The sequence below is a fragment of the Marmota flaviventris genome, chromosome 4, assembly GCF_047511675.1.
Source record: "Marmota flaviventris isolate mMarFla1 chromosome 4, mMarFla1.hap1, whole genome shotgun sequence".
NCBI lineage: Eukaryota > Metazoa > Chordata > Mammalia > Rodentia > Sciuridae > Marmota > Marmota flaviventris.
The window spans coordinates 128,658,937-128,674,981 of NC_092501.1; the positions used below are offsets into that span (position 1 = coordinate 128,658,937).

Here is a 16,045-nt window from a genome sequence, read left to right on the forward strand (position 1 = left end):
ACATATATTTTTTTCTCAAGTTGAGGAGATACTTCTCTATTACTCTGTTTCTAAGGGATTTGATCATGAATAGGTATTGAATGTTGTCATATGCTTTTTGTATTAATTTATGTGACCAATGTGGTTTTTCTTCTTTAGCCAGTTACTATGGACTACTTGACTGTTTTTGAATGTCAAATCAGTTTTGTATCCAGGGAATAAATCCCATTTGGTCATGGTGTGTAATTCTTTTTACACTGTGATAGATTTTACTTATTAATATTTTGCTAAGTGTATGTTGCATCTATATTCATAGAGGATATTGACCTGTAGGTTTTGTTTTGTTTTGTTTTATATTGTCTTTGTGTGGTTTTGGTATCAGAGTAGTAATAACTTCATAAGATAAATAGAAAGCACACTCTTCCATGCAAATTTTAGAATAATCTTGTTTTTTCTATTTTTTGGAAGAGAATGTGTGGAATTGATGTTAATTCATTCTTAAATAGTTGATAGAGTTCTTTTGTGAAACCATCTGGACCTAGAGATTTCTTTTTTGAGAATATGAAAGTAAAAATTTTTAATTCCCTTGATAGTTATTAATAGTTATTGAGCTTTTCAAATCACTGATTTAACATTGGGTAAGCTGGGACAGTTTGTATTTTAGGAGGAATTAGTCCATCTCATTTAAGTTGTCGAATTTATGTTTATAGAGTTGTTCATAGTATTCTGTTGGGATTCTTTTGATGTCTCGGGTCTGTTTAGTGATATCCCCTGTTTCATATAATGGTAATTTGTTGTTGCTCTATTTTTTTCCCAGACTTTCTAGAGGTTTGCCAATTGTATTGATCTTTAAAGTAACCCTTATTTCATTGATTTCTCTGTTATTTTTGTTTCTAATTTCATGACTTCTGCTCTTTATTTCCTCCTTGCTTTGGGTTTATTTTGTTGGTGGTAGTTTTTGTTTTGTTTTGTTTTCTTGTAATGGCTTTATTTTTAGTTTTTCTTTTTGCTTTGTTTTGTTTTGTTCTTGGTACCAGAGATTGAACCCAGGAATGCTTAACCACTGAGCCACATCCTTATCCCTTTATCTTTTTATGTTTTATTTTGAGACAGGCACTCACTATGTTGCTCAGGACCTTGCTAAGTTGCTGAGGCTGGCTTGGGGTGGAGCTTACCTTATTGATTTGAGACTTTTTATTTTACAATATATACATTTCGTATTATATAGTTTTCTCTTAATATCACTTTTACTGTCTTACAAATTTTGTTGTGTCATACTTTCATTTTTATTCAGTTAAATATATTATTTATCTTCCCTTGAGATTTCCTGCAAAAGAAAGAAATTAAAGGGATATGAATAGAAAAAAAAAAAGAGCTCAAACTATTTCTGTTTGCCTTGAAACTTTCTCTTTGACCCAGGGATTATTTAGAATTTTCTTTTTAGTTTCCAGGTGTTGAGAGATTTTCTCCCTTTCTGCTGTTGGTTTCTAGCTTGATTCCATTGTGGATAGAGGACCCATTCTATATGATTTCAATTTCTTTTTTTTCTTTAATATTTATTGTTGGTTGTTCAAAACATTACATAGTTCTTGACATATCATATTTCACACTTTGATTCAAGTGGGTTATGAACTCCCATTTTTACCCCGTATACAGATTGCAGCATCACATCGCTTACACATCCACTGTTTTACATATTGCTATACTAGTGTCTTTGTATTCTGCTGCCTTTCCTATCCTCTACTATCCCCCATCGCCTCCCCTCCCCTCTTCTCTCTCTACCCCCTCTACTGTCATTCATTTCTCTCCCTTGTATTATTTTCCCCTTTCCCCTCACTTCCTCTTGTATGAAATTTTGTATAACCCCGAGGGTCTCCTTCCATTTCCATGCAATTTCCCTTCTCTCTCCCTTTCCCTCCCACCTCTCATCCCAATTTAATGTTAATCTTCTTCTCATGCTCTTCGTCCCTACTCTGTTCTTAGTTACTCTCCTTATATCAAAGAAGAAATTTGGCATTTGTTTTTTAGGGATTGGCTAGCTTCACTTAGCATAATCTGCTCTAATGCCATCCATTTCCCTGCAAATTCTATGATTTTGTCATTTTTTAATGCAGAGTAATACTCCATTGTGTATAAATGCCACATTTTTTTTATCCATTCGTCTATTGAAGGGCATCTAGGTTGGTTCCACAGTCTTGCTATTGTGAATTGTGCTGCTATGAAAATCGATGTAGCAGTGTCCCTGTAGCATGCTCTTTTTAGGTCTTTAGGGAATAGACTGAGAAGGGGAATAGCTGGGTCAAATGGTGGTTCCATTCCCAGCTTTCCAAGAAATCTCCATACTGCTTTCCAAATTGGCTGCACCAATTTGCAATCCCACCAGCAATGTACAAGTGTACCCTTTTCCCCACATCCTCGCCAGCACTTGTTGTTGTTTGACTTCATAATGGCTGCCAATCTTACTGGAGTGAGATGGTATCTTAGGGTGGTTTTGATTTGCATTTCTCTGACTGCTAGAGATGGTGAGCATTTTTTCATGTACTTGTTGATTGATTGTATGTCCTCCTCTGAGAAGTGTCTGTTCAGGTCCTTGGCCCATTTATTGATTGGTTTATTTGTTATCTTAGTGTCTAATTTTTTGAGTTCTTTGTATACTCTAGATATTAGGGCTCTATCTGAAGTGTGAGGAGTAAAGATTTGTTCCCAGGATATAGGCTCCCTATTTACCTCTCTTATTGTTTCTTTTGCTGAGAAAAAACTTTTTAGTTTGAGTAAGTCCCATTTGTTGATTCTAGTTATTAAATTTTGTGCTATGGGTGTCCTATTGAGGAATTTGGAGCCCGACCCCACAGTATGTAGATCGTAGCCCACTTTTTCTTCTATCAGACGCCGTGTCTCTGGTTTGATATCAAGCTCCTTGATCCATTTTGAATTAACTTTTGTGCATGGCGAGAGAAAGGGATTCAGTTTCATTTTGTTGCATATGGATTTCCAGTTTTCCCAGCACCATTTGTTGAAGATGCTATCCTTCCTCTATTGCATGCTTTTAGCCCCTTTATCAAATATAAGATAGTTGTAGTTTTGTGGATTGGTTTCTGTGTCCTCTATTCTGTACCATTGGTCCACCCGCCTGTTTTGGTACCAGTACCATGCTGTTTTTGTTACTATTGCTCTGTAGTATAGTTTGAAGTCTGGTATCGCTATACCGCCTGATTCACACTTCCTGCTTAGCATTGTTTTTGCTATTCTGGGTCTTTTATTTTTCCATATGAATTTCATGATTGCTTTCTCTATTTCTACAAGAAATGCCATTGGGATTTTGATTGTCATTGCATTAAACCTATAGAGAACTTTTGGTAATATCGCCATTTTGATGATGTTAGTTCTGCCTATCCATGAACAGGGTATATTTTTCCATCTTCTAAGATCTTCTTCTATTTCTCTCTTTAGGGTTCTGTAGTTTTCATTGTATAAGTCTTTCACCTCTTTTGTTAGGTTGATTCCCAAGTATTTTATTTTTTTTGAGGATATTGTGAATGGAGTGGTTGTCCTCATTTCCATTTCAGAGGATTTGTCGCTGATATACAGGAATGCCTTTGATTTATGCGTGTTGATTTTATAGCCTGTCACTTTGCTGAATTCATTTATTAGCTCTAATAGTTTCTTTGTAGACCCTTTTGGGTCTGCTAGGTATAGAATCATGTCACCTGAAAATAGTGATAATTTAAGTTCTTCTTTTCCTATTTTTGTGCCTTTAATTTCTTTCGTCTGTCTATTTGCTCTGGCCAGTGTTTCGAGAACTATGTTGAACAGAAGTGGTGAGAGAGGGCATCCCTGTCTTGTTCCAGATTTTAGAGGGAATGCCTTCAGTTTTTCTCCATTCAGAATGATGCTAGCCTGAGGCTTAGCATAGATTACTTTTACAATATTGAGGTATGTTCCTGTTATCCCTAGTTTTTCTAGAGTTTTGAACATAAAGGGATGCTGTACTTTGTCGAATGCTTTTTCCGCATCTATCGAGATGATCATATGGTTCTTATTTTTAAGTCTATTGATGTGGTGAATAACATTTATTGATTTCCGTATATTGAACCAGCCTTGCATCCCAGGGATGAATCCTACTTGATCATGGTGCACAATTTTTTTGATATGTTTTTGTATCCAATTTGCCAGAATTTTATTGAGGATTTTTGCATCTAGGTTCATTAGAGATATTGGTCTGTAGTTTTCTTTCTTTGAAGTGTCTTTGTCTGGTTTAGGAATCAGGGTGATGTTGGCCTCATAGAATGAATTTGGAAGTTCTCCCTCTTTTTCTATTTCCTGAAGTAGCTTGAAAAGTATTGGTATTAGTTCCTCTTTAAAGGTTTTGTAAAACTCTGCTGTATACCCAACTGGTCCTGGGCTTTTCTTAGTTGGTAGTCTTTTGATGATTTCTTCTATTTCCTCAATTGCTATTGGTCTGTTTAGGTTGTCTATATCCTCCTGACTCAATCTGGGCAGATCATATGACTTAAGAAATTTATCGATGCCTTCACTATCTTCTAATTTATTGGAGTATAAGGATTCAAAATAATTTCTAATTATCTTCTGTATTTCTGAAGTGTCTATTGTGATATTGCCTTTTTCATCCCGTATGCTAGTAATTTGAGTTCTCTCTCTTCTTCTCTTCGTTAGCATGGCTAAGGGTCTGTCAATTTTATTTATTTTTTCAAAGAACCAACTTTTAGTTTTGTCAATTGTTTCAATGTTTCTTTTGTTTCGATTTCATTAATTTCAGCTCTGATTTTAATTATTTCTTGCCTTCTACTTCTTTTGCTGTTGTTTTGCTCTTCTTTTTCTAGGATTTTGAGATGAAGTATGAGATCATTTATTTGTTGGTTTTTTCTTTTTTTAAGGAATGAACTCCAAGCAATGAATTTTCCTCTTAGAACTGCTTTCAATGTGTCCCATAGATTCCGATATGTTGTGTCTGTGTTTTCATTTATCTCTAAGAATTTTTTTAATTTCCTCCTTGATGTCTTCTATAACCCATTGATCATTCAGTAACCTATTGTTCATTCTCCAAGTGATGCATGATTTTTCCTTCCTTCTTTTATCGTTGATTTTCAGTTTCATTCCATTATGATCAGATAAGATGCATGGTATTATCTCTACTCCTTTATATTGTCTAAGAGTTGCCCTGTGACATAATATATGATCTATTTTTGAGAAGGATCCATGTGCTGCTGAGAAAAAAGTGTAACTGCTTGATGTTGGGTGGTATATTCTATATACGTCAATTAAGTCTAGGTTATTAATTGTGTTATTGAGTTCTATAGTTTCCTTATTCAACTTTTGTTTGGAAGATCTGTCCAGTGGTGAGAGAAGTGTGTTGAAGTCTCCCATGATTATTGTATGGTGGTCTATTCGACTCTTGAACTTGAGAAGAGTTTGTTTGATGAACATAGCTGCACCATTGTTTGGGGCATATATATTTATGATTGTTATGTCTTGTTGGTGTATGGTTCCCTTAAGCAGTATGTAGTGTCCCTCTTTATCCCTTTTGATTAAGTTTGGCTTGAAATCTATTTTATTTGATATGAGTATGGACACTCCTGCTTGTTTCCGAAGTCCATATGAGTGATATGATTTTTCCCAACCTTTCACCTTCAGTCTATGTATGTCTTTTCCTATCAAATGCATCTCCTTTAGGCAGCATATTGTTGGGTCTTGTTTTGTGATCCATTCTATTAGCCTGTGTCTCTTAATTGGTGAGTTTAAGCCATTAACATTTAGGGTTATTATTGAGATATGGGTTGTTCTTCCAACCATATTTGTTTATTTATGTTACTAAACATGGTTGGTTTTCCTCTTTGATTACTTTCCCCCCTTTACTGTACTACCTCCCACTGTTGGTTTTCCTTGTTATTTTCCATTTCCTCTTCCTGTAATGTTTTGCCGCGGATGTTTTGAAGAGATGGTTTTCTAGCTGCAAATTCTTTTAACTTTTGTTTATTGTGGAAGGTTTAAATTTCATCTTCCATCCTGAAGCTTAATTTCGCTGGATACACAATTCTTGGTTGGAACCCATTTTCTTTCAGTGTTTGAAATATGTTATTCCAGCATCTTCCAGCTCTCAGAGTCTGTGTTGAAAGATCAGCTGTTATCCTGATTGGTTTACCCCTAAATGTAATCTGCTTCCTTTCTCTTGTAGCTTTTAAAATTCTCTCCTTATTCTGTATGTTGGGCATCTTCATTATAATGTGTCTAGGTGTGGATATCTTATGATTTTGCACATTCGGGGTCCTGTAGCCTTCTAGTATTTGGGATTCTGTCTCATTCTTCAAGTCTGGGAAGTTTTCTCGTATTATTTCATTGAATAGATTGCTCATTCCTTTGGTTTGGACCTCTATACCTTCCTGTATCCCAATGACTCTTAAGTTTGGTCTCTTTATGTTATCCCATATTTCTTGGATGTTCTGCTCATGGTTTCTTAACAGTCTTGCTGAGCTGTCTATGTTCTTTTCAAGTTGAAATACTTTGTCTTCATTGTCTGATGTTCTGTCTTCTAAGTGTTCTACTCTGCTGGTAGTATTCTCAATTGACTTTTTAAGTTGGTTTATTGCTTCCTGCATTTCTAGGATTTCTGTTTGTGTTTTATAACCTCTATCTCCCTGTATAGTTGATCTTTTGCTTCTTGGATTTGTTTATGTAATTCATTGTCGAAGTGATCTTTCATTGTCTGATTTTGCTGTCTAATGTCTTCCTTGAGACTCCAGATCATCTGAAGCATGTATATCCTGAATTCTTTATCTGACATTCCATCTGCTGCAGATATTACCTCTTCTAACGTTGAGTTGACCTGCGTTGCTTGTGGTCCTTTCTTTCCTTGTCTTTTCATATTGTTCGCGTTTCTTTCTGCTTGGTGAAACTGTTGTGTTATTGAATTTTCCCCCTATATATTTATATTGCTATCGTATAGTTGCAAAGTCTCCCTCGCAAGTGCACGCAGCTGCTCTGCCCCTCCTCCAATAGGGGCAATGTGCCTACCACGCCGGCGGGCCGCTGGGCCTGATCTGCCGGTCGGTAGCAGGTCCGCCTACCTTGCAGGCGCGGGCGGCGGCTCTGCCCCTCCGCGGGCTGCTGGGCCTGTTCTGTCTGTCGGTTGCAGGTCTGTCTACCTTGCAGGCGGGGGTGGCAGCTCTGCCCCTCCCCCAAACGGGGCGATGTGTCTACCACCCTGGCAGGTCGCTGGGCCTGTTCTGCCGGTGGGTCGCAAGTCCGCCTACCTTGCAGGCGCAGAGGGGGGGGGTGTGCTGATTTCAATTTCTTTAAACCTGTTGAGATTTGCTTTGTATCCCTAGATGTGGCTTATCTTGGTATATGTTCCGTGGTCACTTGAAGAGAATGTGCACCCTGCTCTTGTTGGATGACGTGTTCTCTAAGTGTCAAATAGATTCTGTTGGTTAGGGGTGTTTTCTGTATCCTTGCTGAGTTTTTCCTGTTTTCTCTATCCATTGTTCAGTGAGGGCCTTGAGGTCACCAACTGTAATTGTGGATTTGTTCAATTCTCCTTTCAGTTCTGCCAGCTTTGCTCCAATATCTTGCAATTCTTGTTTGATTAATATCCTTTTGGAACTTGTGAGTCTTCTTCGTGGACAATGCTCTTGTCTTTATATAATGCTCCTCTTTGTCTCTGATAACTTGCTTTGCTCTGTAGTTCACTTTATCGTACACCAATAGAGCCATTCCTAACTTTCCTTGATTTGAATGACATGTATTTTCCTTTCCTGTTCCTTTCAACCTGCCAATACCACTATTTGAAGTGAATTTCTTGTAGACAGTAGATAGTTGGGTCATTTTTTTTAATAATCCACTCAGCCAATCTCTCTTTTAATTGGTATACTTAGACCATTTATATTTAATGTAATTATTGGATATTGGGGATAAATTTGCCATTTTTTTTCTGTTTTCTGTTTGTGTCATCTTTTCCCTGCCATCATTTTATCCATTCAAATGAAGTGAGGAAATTTGACCTTCCTTTGTGTCTCTTTAGTCTTCCTCATGGATAATATAGTTATCTTAAATACTTCCTCTACATCCATATACAACCACATCAGAGTGTATTAATAGTTTTTTTGTCTGTTTGTTTGTTTCGAACATCTAATATAATTTGGACCCATCAAGAGAAGGGAAGTCTACTTTTTCTGATTGCTCTAAGTTGTCTTTTTCTTTTTAATTCTCTCCTGTTTAAAGGGCTAACTTTACCCTTTCTTTTAGTGTAATTCTGATGGTTAAAAAGCAAACAAATAAACAAACAAATCCCTTAGTTTTCTCGCCATCTGAGAAGTCTTTATCTCCCCTTTATGCATGAGGGATATTTTTGCTTGATAGAGAATTCTAGTCTGGAAGGTCTTTTAAGCACATGAGAAATGCCATGCCATTTCCCTTTGCCTCCCATGAGTTCTGATGAGGAATCTGCTGTCCAGGGGATTCAGGCTGCAGTATCGCAGGAAGGCACTCATACCAACATGAGCACGAGGCCAAAAGTTCCCCAAGTTGGAGGCTCCAGCCAAATAATGGTTATTCTCTATATTATACATTAGGAAACTTATCATGACATATAATACAGCCTATTGTAAAGACATACCAATATTTTTCAATATGAGTTTCAAGAAAAATCTACTATTTCTCTGTTTCATTACAACCCAGAAAGATGTAATCGATGAGCAAGAAGGAAAAAGAAAATGCCTAAAGTAACTTTTTGTGTCTGTTCCTTTTTAACACAGCTGGGAGAGAAAACTCATGACCTGGCTTCTGTCCAGCTCCACATCAGAAATGGCATCAAATGAAACCCAGGACATGGGGAACTGCACGACTGAAACCTTCAAGAGACAATTTTACCCCATCGCCTACCTAATCATATTTGTCTGGGGATCCTTGGGAAATGGCTTGTCCATATATGTTTTCCTGCAGACTTATAAGAAATCCTCATCTGTGAATGTCTTCATGCTCAACCTGGCCATTTCCGATCTCCTGTTCACAAGTACTCTGCCCTTCAGGGCTGACTACTATTTCAGAGGCTCCAACTGGATATTTGGGGACCTGACCTGCAGAATCATGTCATACTCCTTATACGTCAACATGTACACCAGCATTTATTTCCTGACTGTGCTCAGTGTTGTGCGTTTCCTGGCCACCGTTCACCCCTTCCGGCTTCTCCATGTCACCAGCTTCAGGACGGCTTGGATCCTCTGTGGGATCATATGGCTCTTTATCATGATTGCCTCAGGAATGCTGCTGAAGAGAGGCTCCGAGCCAAAGGGCGAGCTCATATCATGCTTGGATCTGGATCCAAAAAAAATTAACAATCTGCTGATCATGAACTACGTTGCCTTGGTGGTGGGCTTCCTGCTGCCGTTCTTCACACTCACCATCTCTTATCTGCTGATCATCCGAGTCCTGTCGAAGGTGAAGCTCTCGGAATTGGGTCTGCGGGCTTCTCACAGGAAGGCTATGATCACCATCATCATCACCTTGATCATCTTCCTCCTGTGTTTCCTGCCTTATCACTCGCTGAGGACCCTCCACCTGGTCACCTGGGATGAGAAGGTGTGCGGGGACGGGCTGCACAAAGCCGTGGTCATCACATTGGCCTTGGCGGCAGCCAACACCTGCTTCAATCCTTTCCTCTATTACTTTGCTGGGGAGAATTTCAAGGATAAATTAAGGGCTGTGTTCAGAAAAGAACACCTACAGAGGGCAACGACAAAGTGCAGCTCTCCTGTTTGTGCGTGGCTGAAAACGGAAACGAGGGTGTAAGGTCCTTAGATGAGGCTCCTTCACGTACCATTGTGTCCACCTTCATTCACTCAGCATCCAGATGACATTGTCATTACGTCACTCTTGACAAATGTGATGTCCATGTCTTATTAACCATGACCTTTGTTAATAAGACCTACTTAGGACATTTCATTGGGTGTAGTTTCAGTGGCTGAGTCTAAACGATGTAGGAGGAGAAACCCCCTAGTAGAGTCTTAAATGCTGAAATCTCAGACTGGGGGGAAAATGTCAAGCACAGTGGAGCCTGCTTTCCATCAGATTCTGTATCCAGATCTCTGGCCCATCAGGCATTCTACATTCTTAATTTTAAAACATCTCTAACTTCCCCAGCATATCCAGCTCCCCATCCCTATAAATCTTTGAGATACAGCCCATTACAAATATACCAGAGGCCCCAGAACATCACAAGTGCATCCCCAGAGAAGAAGTGCATCCTAAAATTCAGGCAGAGGCTGGGTATGGTGGGGCATGCCTGTAATCCCAGTGGCTCCACAGGCTGAGGCAGGAGGATTGTGAGTTCAAAGCCAGCCTCAGTAACTTAATAAGGCATTTAGCAACTCAGCGAGACCCTGTCTCTAAATAAAATAGAAAAAGGTCTGGGGATGTGGGTCAGTGGTTAAGCATCCCTGGGTTCAATCCTGGGTACCAGAGGGGGGAGAAAAAAAGAATTCAGGCAAAGATATTGTGAAGAGAAAGGATGCCCTGTAACAGAGCAATTACCAAGGCCCCAAACAAGGACAGTGAGAGAGAAGCAGGGGGAAGGATTGAGGTCAGAGAGGGGAAAGAGGAATTTCATTTTGCCCTGGGAGAAGGGTTCTTGCACAATGAAGGCACAAGGAATGTTTCCCTTGCCTCTTTCTTGCTCTGGGGTTAGGAAGGACAGGAGGAGTAGGAGGGGGAGCCGGGGCACTATGTAGAGGGTGGAGAAATTAGGCATGGAACAGGCGAGAAGGCAGGGTCATGGACACTATCTGTTTTACTTTGAGACCTGGGTTTGGACTGATGTCACTGCAATCACTACTCCCGCTGTGGGTTCCCTGGGATGGGAGCCAAAGTAAAGGAGGTGATGCTAAGGGTTTGGATTGAGCACTCAGGGAAAGGGAGGAGTGGAAAGCCAGGTGCAAAGGCTGCTGCACCCCTGAAGTCCTGTTTATGCTTCAGCAGGACATGAGCAGAGAGTGGAAACTAAAGCACCGGACGTGGGAGGAGATCCTTTCTGTCCACAGAAACCAGGCTAAGGATCCTGCCAACCACTACCCACAACCACTATCAAGGACACTGCACTGCCAACAGCTGAGTGCCCTCCCTGTGCCAGGCAGACTGTGCCAGGCACTTCACATTCATTCCCCTCCCATCTCAACTCTGGAGGAGTTTTCATTTCACAGATGGAGAAATGGGAGCTCAGAGACTTTGAGAAGTGTGCCTCAGTTTAAACAGCTAGTGAGAGTTTAAAAACCTCCCTGCAGAAGGGCTGACCAGGTACTCTACCCACTGGACCCTTGCAAACCTCCAGGGACACTTTTTGGAAGGCTGAATAGGAGCTCCCCTCTCCCACCAGGAATATGCTCCTCCTCATTCTCACAAGAAAATAAAGATTTTTTTTTCTTTGGAGTTGATCCCTGACACAGTGGAGGGCTGGAGGGAAGTGATGTTCTGAAGCTCTGGAGCGACTAAGACAGCATTCATGATAAAGTGAGGACCCAGTGCCCTTCCCTTATTTGGCGACCAGAATGATGACAGACAGATGCCTGTCAAGGCAGGACCCTGGGGCTTCTGCTTACAGGGAAACTACACAATCCTAGAAAAAAGGCTGACAGAGGTTGGGAATCCTCTAGCCTCAAAGCTGGACATCTGCTTTGTTTTCTACCTGACTTCACAGCCTACAATGCAGTGAATCACTTTCACTCACAAGAGCATCAAATCAACCTGTTATGACATCACCCCTGATTATGAACGGCCATCAGTGACCACTGCACACTTGAGGAAAAGGCCCTCATGTGAAAGACACCAGCAAATAAATGAGAGAGTAGATAGAGGCCTTTTCAGAATGAAAGACCTCAACATTTTTTATCATCCTTGCATTAATTATGATTAAATTTCATTTAATTTATTCATCTATTTGCAAGTTTCATTATTTTTTGTTCTACTCTGCATCTCTGAGATTCATCTGGGATCTTATCTTTTTGCCTAAAGATCTTTCTTCAATGTTTTTTTTTTTTTTAACACAGCTTAATAAAATGATGAATTCTCTATTTTTTTTCTTTAGCAAGAAAATATTTTCACTTTATCTTAATTCTGAAATATATATATATATATATATATATATAACAAATACAAATAACAGTGGAACAACTGGATGTCCATATGAAGAGGCTCAAGAATTTATTGGAACCCTCACCTCACACCATAAACAAAAACCAATTCAAAATTGATGAAAAATCAATCCAAGATTCTTACAAGGGGATGTAAGTGTAAATTTTTGTGATCTTGTAGTGAGCAATGTTTCTTTTTTTCTTTTCTTTTCTTAATTTATTTTAATTAGTAAGTATATATGATAGCAAAATGCATTTTGACTCATTGTACACAATTGCAGTGAAAAAGAAACTTGATCAGAGAAGGAAAATAACCACAGTACACTACATGGCTCAGCTGTGAATAATAGTTACAAAGTGAGTAATATACATACAGAAATACTGTGATATCATTTTTTTCAGGAAATAGGGGAGATGATGTGCATGTGTGAGAGATGGGTGTAAGAAACCTGAGTTCCCATCTTTCATCAAAGCAAAAGCATCCCAGCTGAAGCTGGGAAATAATAAACAGCTGTACAGTATGTTATTTAGCGATAGGAGGTAAATACCAGAAACAGCAACAAGAAGAATGGACAGAGATTATCTCTGAATAGAAGTTGGGTGTGGGAGAGTGAGGTGGGGATTTTAGATTTCCCTTCTCAGAACTGTTGAACTGTCTGTGAATGTGTGTTGCTGAAATAAAATAAAATAAATTAAGTTAAATTAATTTTAAAATTCAAATGAATTCTTAATTTTTTAAGGAATAAGAACATTGATATGGAAAAGAGAGGGCGGGGGGAGAGGCTTAGTGAATTATTTTTCCCTTTCCCCAAGACTTTTCCTCTTTCCAACCAAGGAGAGGCCTCTGATTTGGTTAAAAAAAAAAAATGTCACCCCTGGGAAAGGAAACAAACCCAACAGTCTTTATTTAAGAAAGTAAAAGCCAAGAGATTCCAGATCTTTTTGTTTGAGGGACTCAATATCTCCTCAAGCAAACCTACAAATTGCTCAACTGGGAGAAAGGAGTTCTGTTGTGCAAACTTTGGCAGAATTATGATTCTGGAAGGGTGTTTTTTCAATGGGGACCTAAGAAGCAAGTGCCAGTTATATTCTGTAACTATGTTAAATGAACAATTCTCTGTTGTAGATTTCATCATTACAATTTATTCTCAAGTAGAGATGATGTTATACTGGCCAAAAATGGGTTATGAAAGGAGATTGGCAAAGATGATGGCTTTCTTTAAAGAATTCAGTTAAGAATTCAGTTTTCTTTTCTTTTCTTTTTCTTTTTTGGTACCAGGGGTTGAATTCAGGGGAACTTAAACACTATGCCACCTCTCGAGCACTTTTTTGTATTTTATTTTGAGACAGTTGAGACAGGATCTCTCTGAATTCCTTAGGGCCTTGCTAAGTTGCTGGGGCTGGCTTTGCACTTATGATCCTCCTGCCTCAGCCTCCCAAGTCACTGGGATTACTGGCATGCACCACCGCTACCCAGCTCACTTTTCTTTTTGGAGAAGAGTTTGAAAATAGAGACCCAGCAGGGGAGAATGGGGAGGTGGGGGTAGCCCAAGGCATCTGAAGATGAGAGAGCTTCATTTCAAGTCTTTTCTTCCACAATAGATGGGGCAGCTACTTAGGGCTAAAAAAAGCCACAAGGAGAAATACAATGACAAAGGGCTTATTACAATGTTGATATATATTTTGACACTCTAATAATTAAAGTATAGCACCGGCATAAAGATCCACTGAGAGATGAAAGAAGCACAACCCGAAAACAGAGGCTGATTCACATGGGGAACTAGAAAGGCCTGTGAAAGGTTAGTTGTATGATGTGCTGAGGAGACTGAACTCCAAGCCCAGGAGCCTCCAGACCCCAGCCCCTAAGCCTCTGCATCCCAACTGTGGGGTAGACACAGTGGGGTGTACTGGACATAAAGATGATCTATAGCATGGCTCTGTGGATGGGTGTGGAACTGTGGCTGATGACCAGAGGTCTCCCTGATGAACTGACTCTTGCAGGACCTCAAGTTTTGCATAACCTGCAAGTTAGGGAATATCCAACTGTTGTATGACTTTCAAATTGGGGGACATTTGTAATGCATAAGACTGAATTCCCCATTCACCTGATGGGACAGGTGCTTAACATCTTGATATTAATTAATGTTCTTGAAATTAAGTATGATTCTATGAAGTCATTTTGACTAGAAGTTTCCACTTATCTTTTATTTACAAGATATTTCATACAAACAAAAATGTGTAAATAAGAATAAAATTGTCACCTCTGTTCTTACTCCCAGGCATGAGAAAAAAAATATTACTAGTACTGTCATAATCATTTCCATATCCCTGATCTCAGAGATCAACATCAGTCTGAATTTCATGCTAATGATTCTTTTGCTTCTATTTACCATTTTATCACAAAAATGTATCCCATGGAAAATATTATTTAGCTTTGTATATTTTTGCATTTTTTAGAAATGGAATAATATAGAAACCATTTTTCCCTCACTCATCTTTATATTTTGAGATTCAGTCAAGGCACTGCTGCTAAGATGACTAGCACAATTTAATTATCCATATTTCTGTTAATGGAGATTTGGGTTATTGTCCATATTTTGCTATTAGGAATGATGCTCCTATGAATATTTTTATACATGTCTCTCTGTGCATGCATATAAAATATTCTCCAGATCTATATTTTCTGGGTATTACTCTTTTCTCAACTGGTTTTACCAATTCATACCTCTGCCAACAGTGTGCGTGAACTCCCATGGGAAGTGTTTGAGATAGTCTGATTTTTTAACCTGTTTAAACCTAGGGGTTTCATGCGACTTTCAAGGAAAGAAAATTTAAGGAGTTAACTGCAAATAAACCCTCAATCACTAAAGGCAATTACAAAGTTTGTACTCTTGGCAAAAGAAAATTGATAACAGGTGGGCAGTCCAAAATGCAAGAAGAAAGAGTGAACAGTGATAAAGATAAATTCAGAATTCCAGGTTGCTAGCCAGGGTCACTCTCCTCTGCAGCTTGTTGCTGTCATTCCTTGAATAGCAAAGGCTAGGATTTACTAAAGTTAGGTCTCTTCCCAAAAGTGTGTGTGCATTTTTCAGATAATAAAATGAATGGAAAATATTATTGATTATTCTTTAGAGAGGAGGATACTGAGTCATAGAGAGGTAACTTGCCAAAATGTACTTGCAATTTTGCAGTTCATAGAACCAGTATTGAAACCTAGCCAATATGTTCCAGAGCTCAGGTTCCTACCAACTACCCTTCACCCTTACACTCTTATCCACCGCACTAAACTGTCACGTGATACTGCCTCACAAATGAGTTTTTTTTTTCCTTGATTGTCATTAGGATCTTCTCTCTGTCTTTTGTGTTGTGAAATAGTACCAAGATATGTTGAGGTATAGGTTTCTCTTTTATTAACCTAATTTGGATTCAGTCACGACTAATTCAGTGTAAATCCATTTCTTTTTTCATTTCTATTTTGCATTTTTCAATTTCTATTACAGTTATCTCTCCATATCTGCAGGTTCTGCATCCATGGATTCAACCAACAGCTGATGGAAAAATATTTGAAAAAAATGTCTGTGATAAATACATACAGGTTTTTTCTTGTTGCTATTCTCTAAACAATACAGTATAACAGCTATTTATATAGCATTTACATTGTATAAGGTGTCGTAAATAATCCAAAGATGATTTGAAGTACATGGGAAGAATTGTGTAGGTTATATGCAAATAACTACCCTATTTTATACAAGGGATTTTAGTGTTGGTGTCGAGTCCTGGAACCAATTCCCCAAGGATAAGGAGAGATGATTGCATTTGACTTTTCATTTCTAGAAATGAATGTCTAACTAATTAAATGTTGTCACTGTGGATTGAACTCAAGGGTGCTTTGTCACAGAGCTATATCCTCGATGCTTTTTATTTTTTTAAGA

At 38.7% G+C, this 16,045-nt stretch overlaps 1 protein-coding gene across 2 annotated transcripts in view; it reads left to right on the forward strand.

Annotated features, from left to right (window-relative positions):
* The window catches only part of Cysltr2 (cysteinyl leukotriene receptor 2), a 39,555-nt gene extending 27,636 nt beyond the window's left edge, over positions 1–11,919 (forward strand). For both annotated transcript variants that reach the window (XM_071610782.1, XM_027928952.2), the window contains one exon: positions 8,748–11,919. In XM_071610782.1, coding sequence (XP_071466883.1) covers positions 8,748–9,780 — 1,033 coding nt within the window. In that variant the 3' untranslated portion in view covers positions 9,781–11,919. The remainder of the gene's footprint in view (positions 1–8,747) is intronic.
* The last annotated feature ends 4,126 nt before the right edge of the window (positions 11,920–16,045 follow it).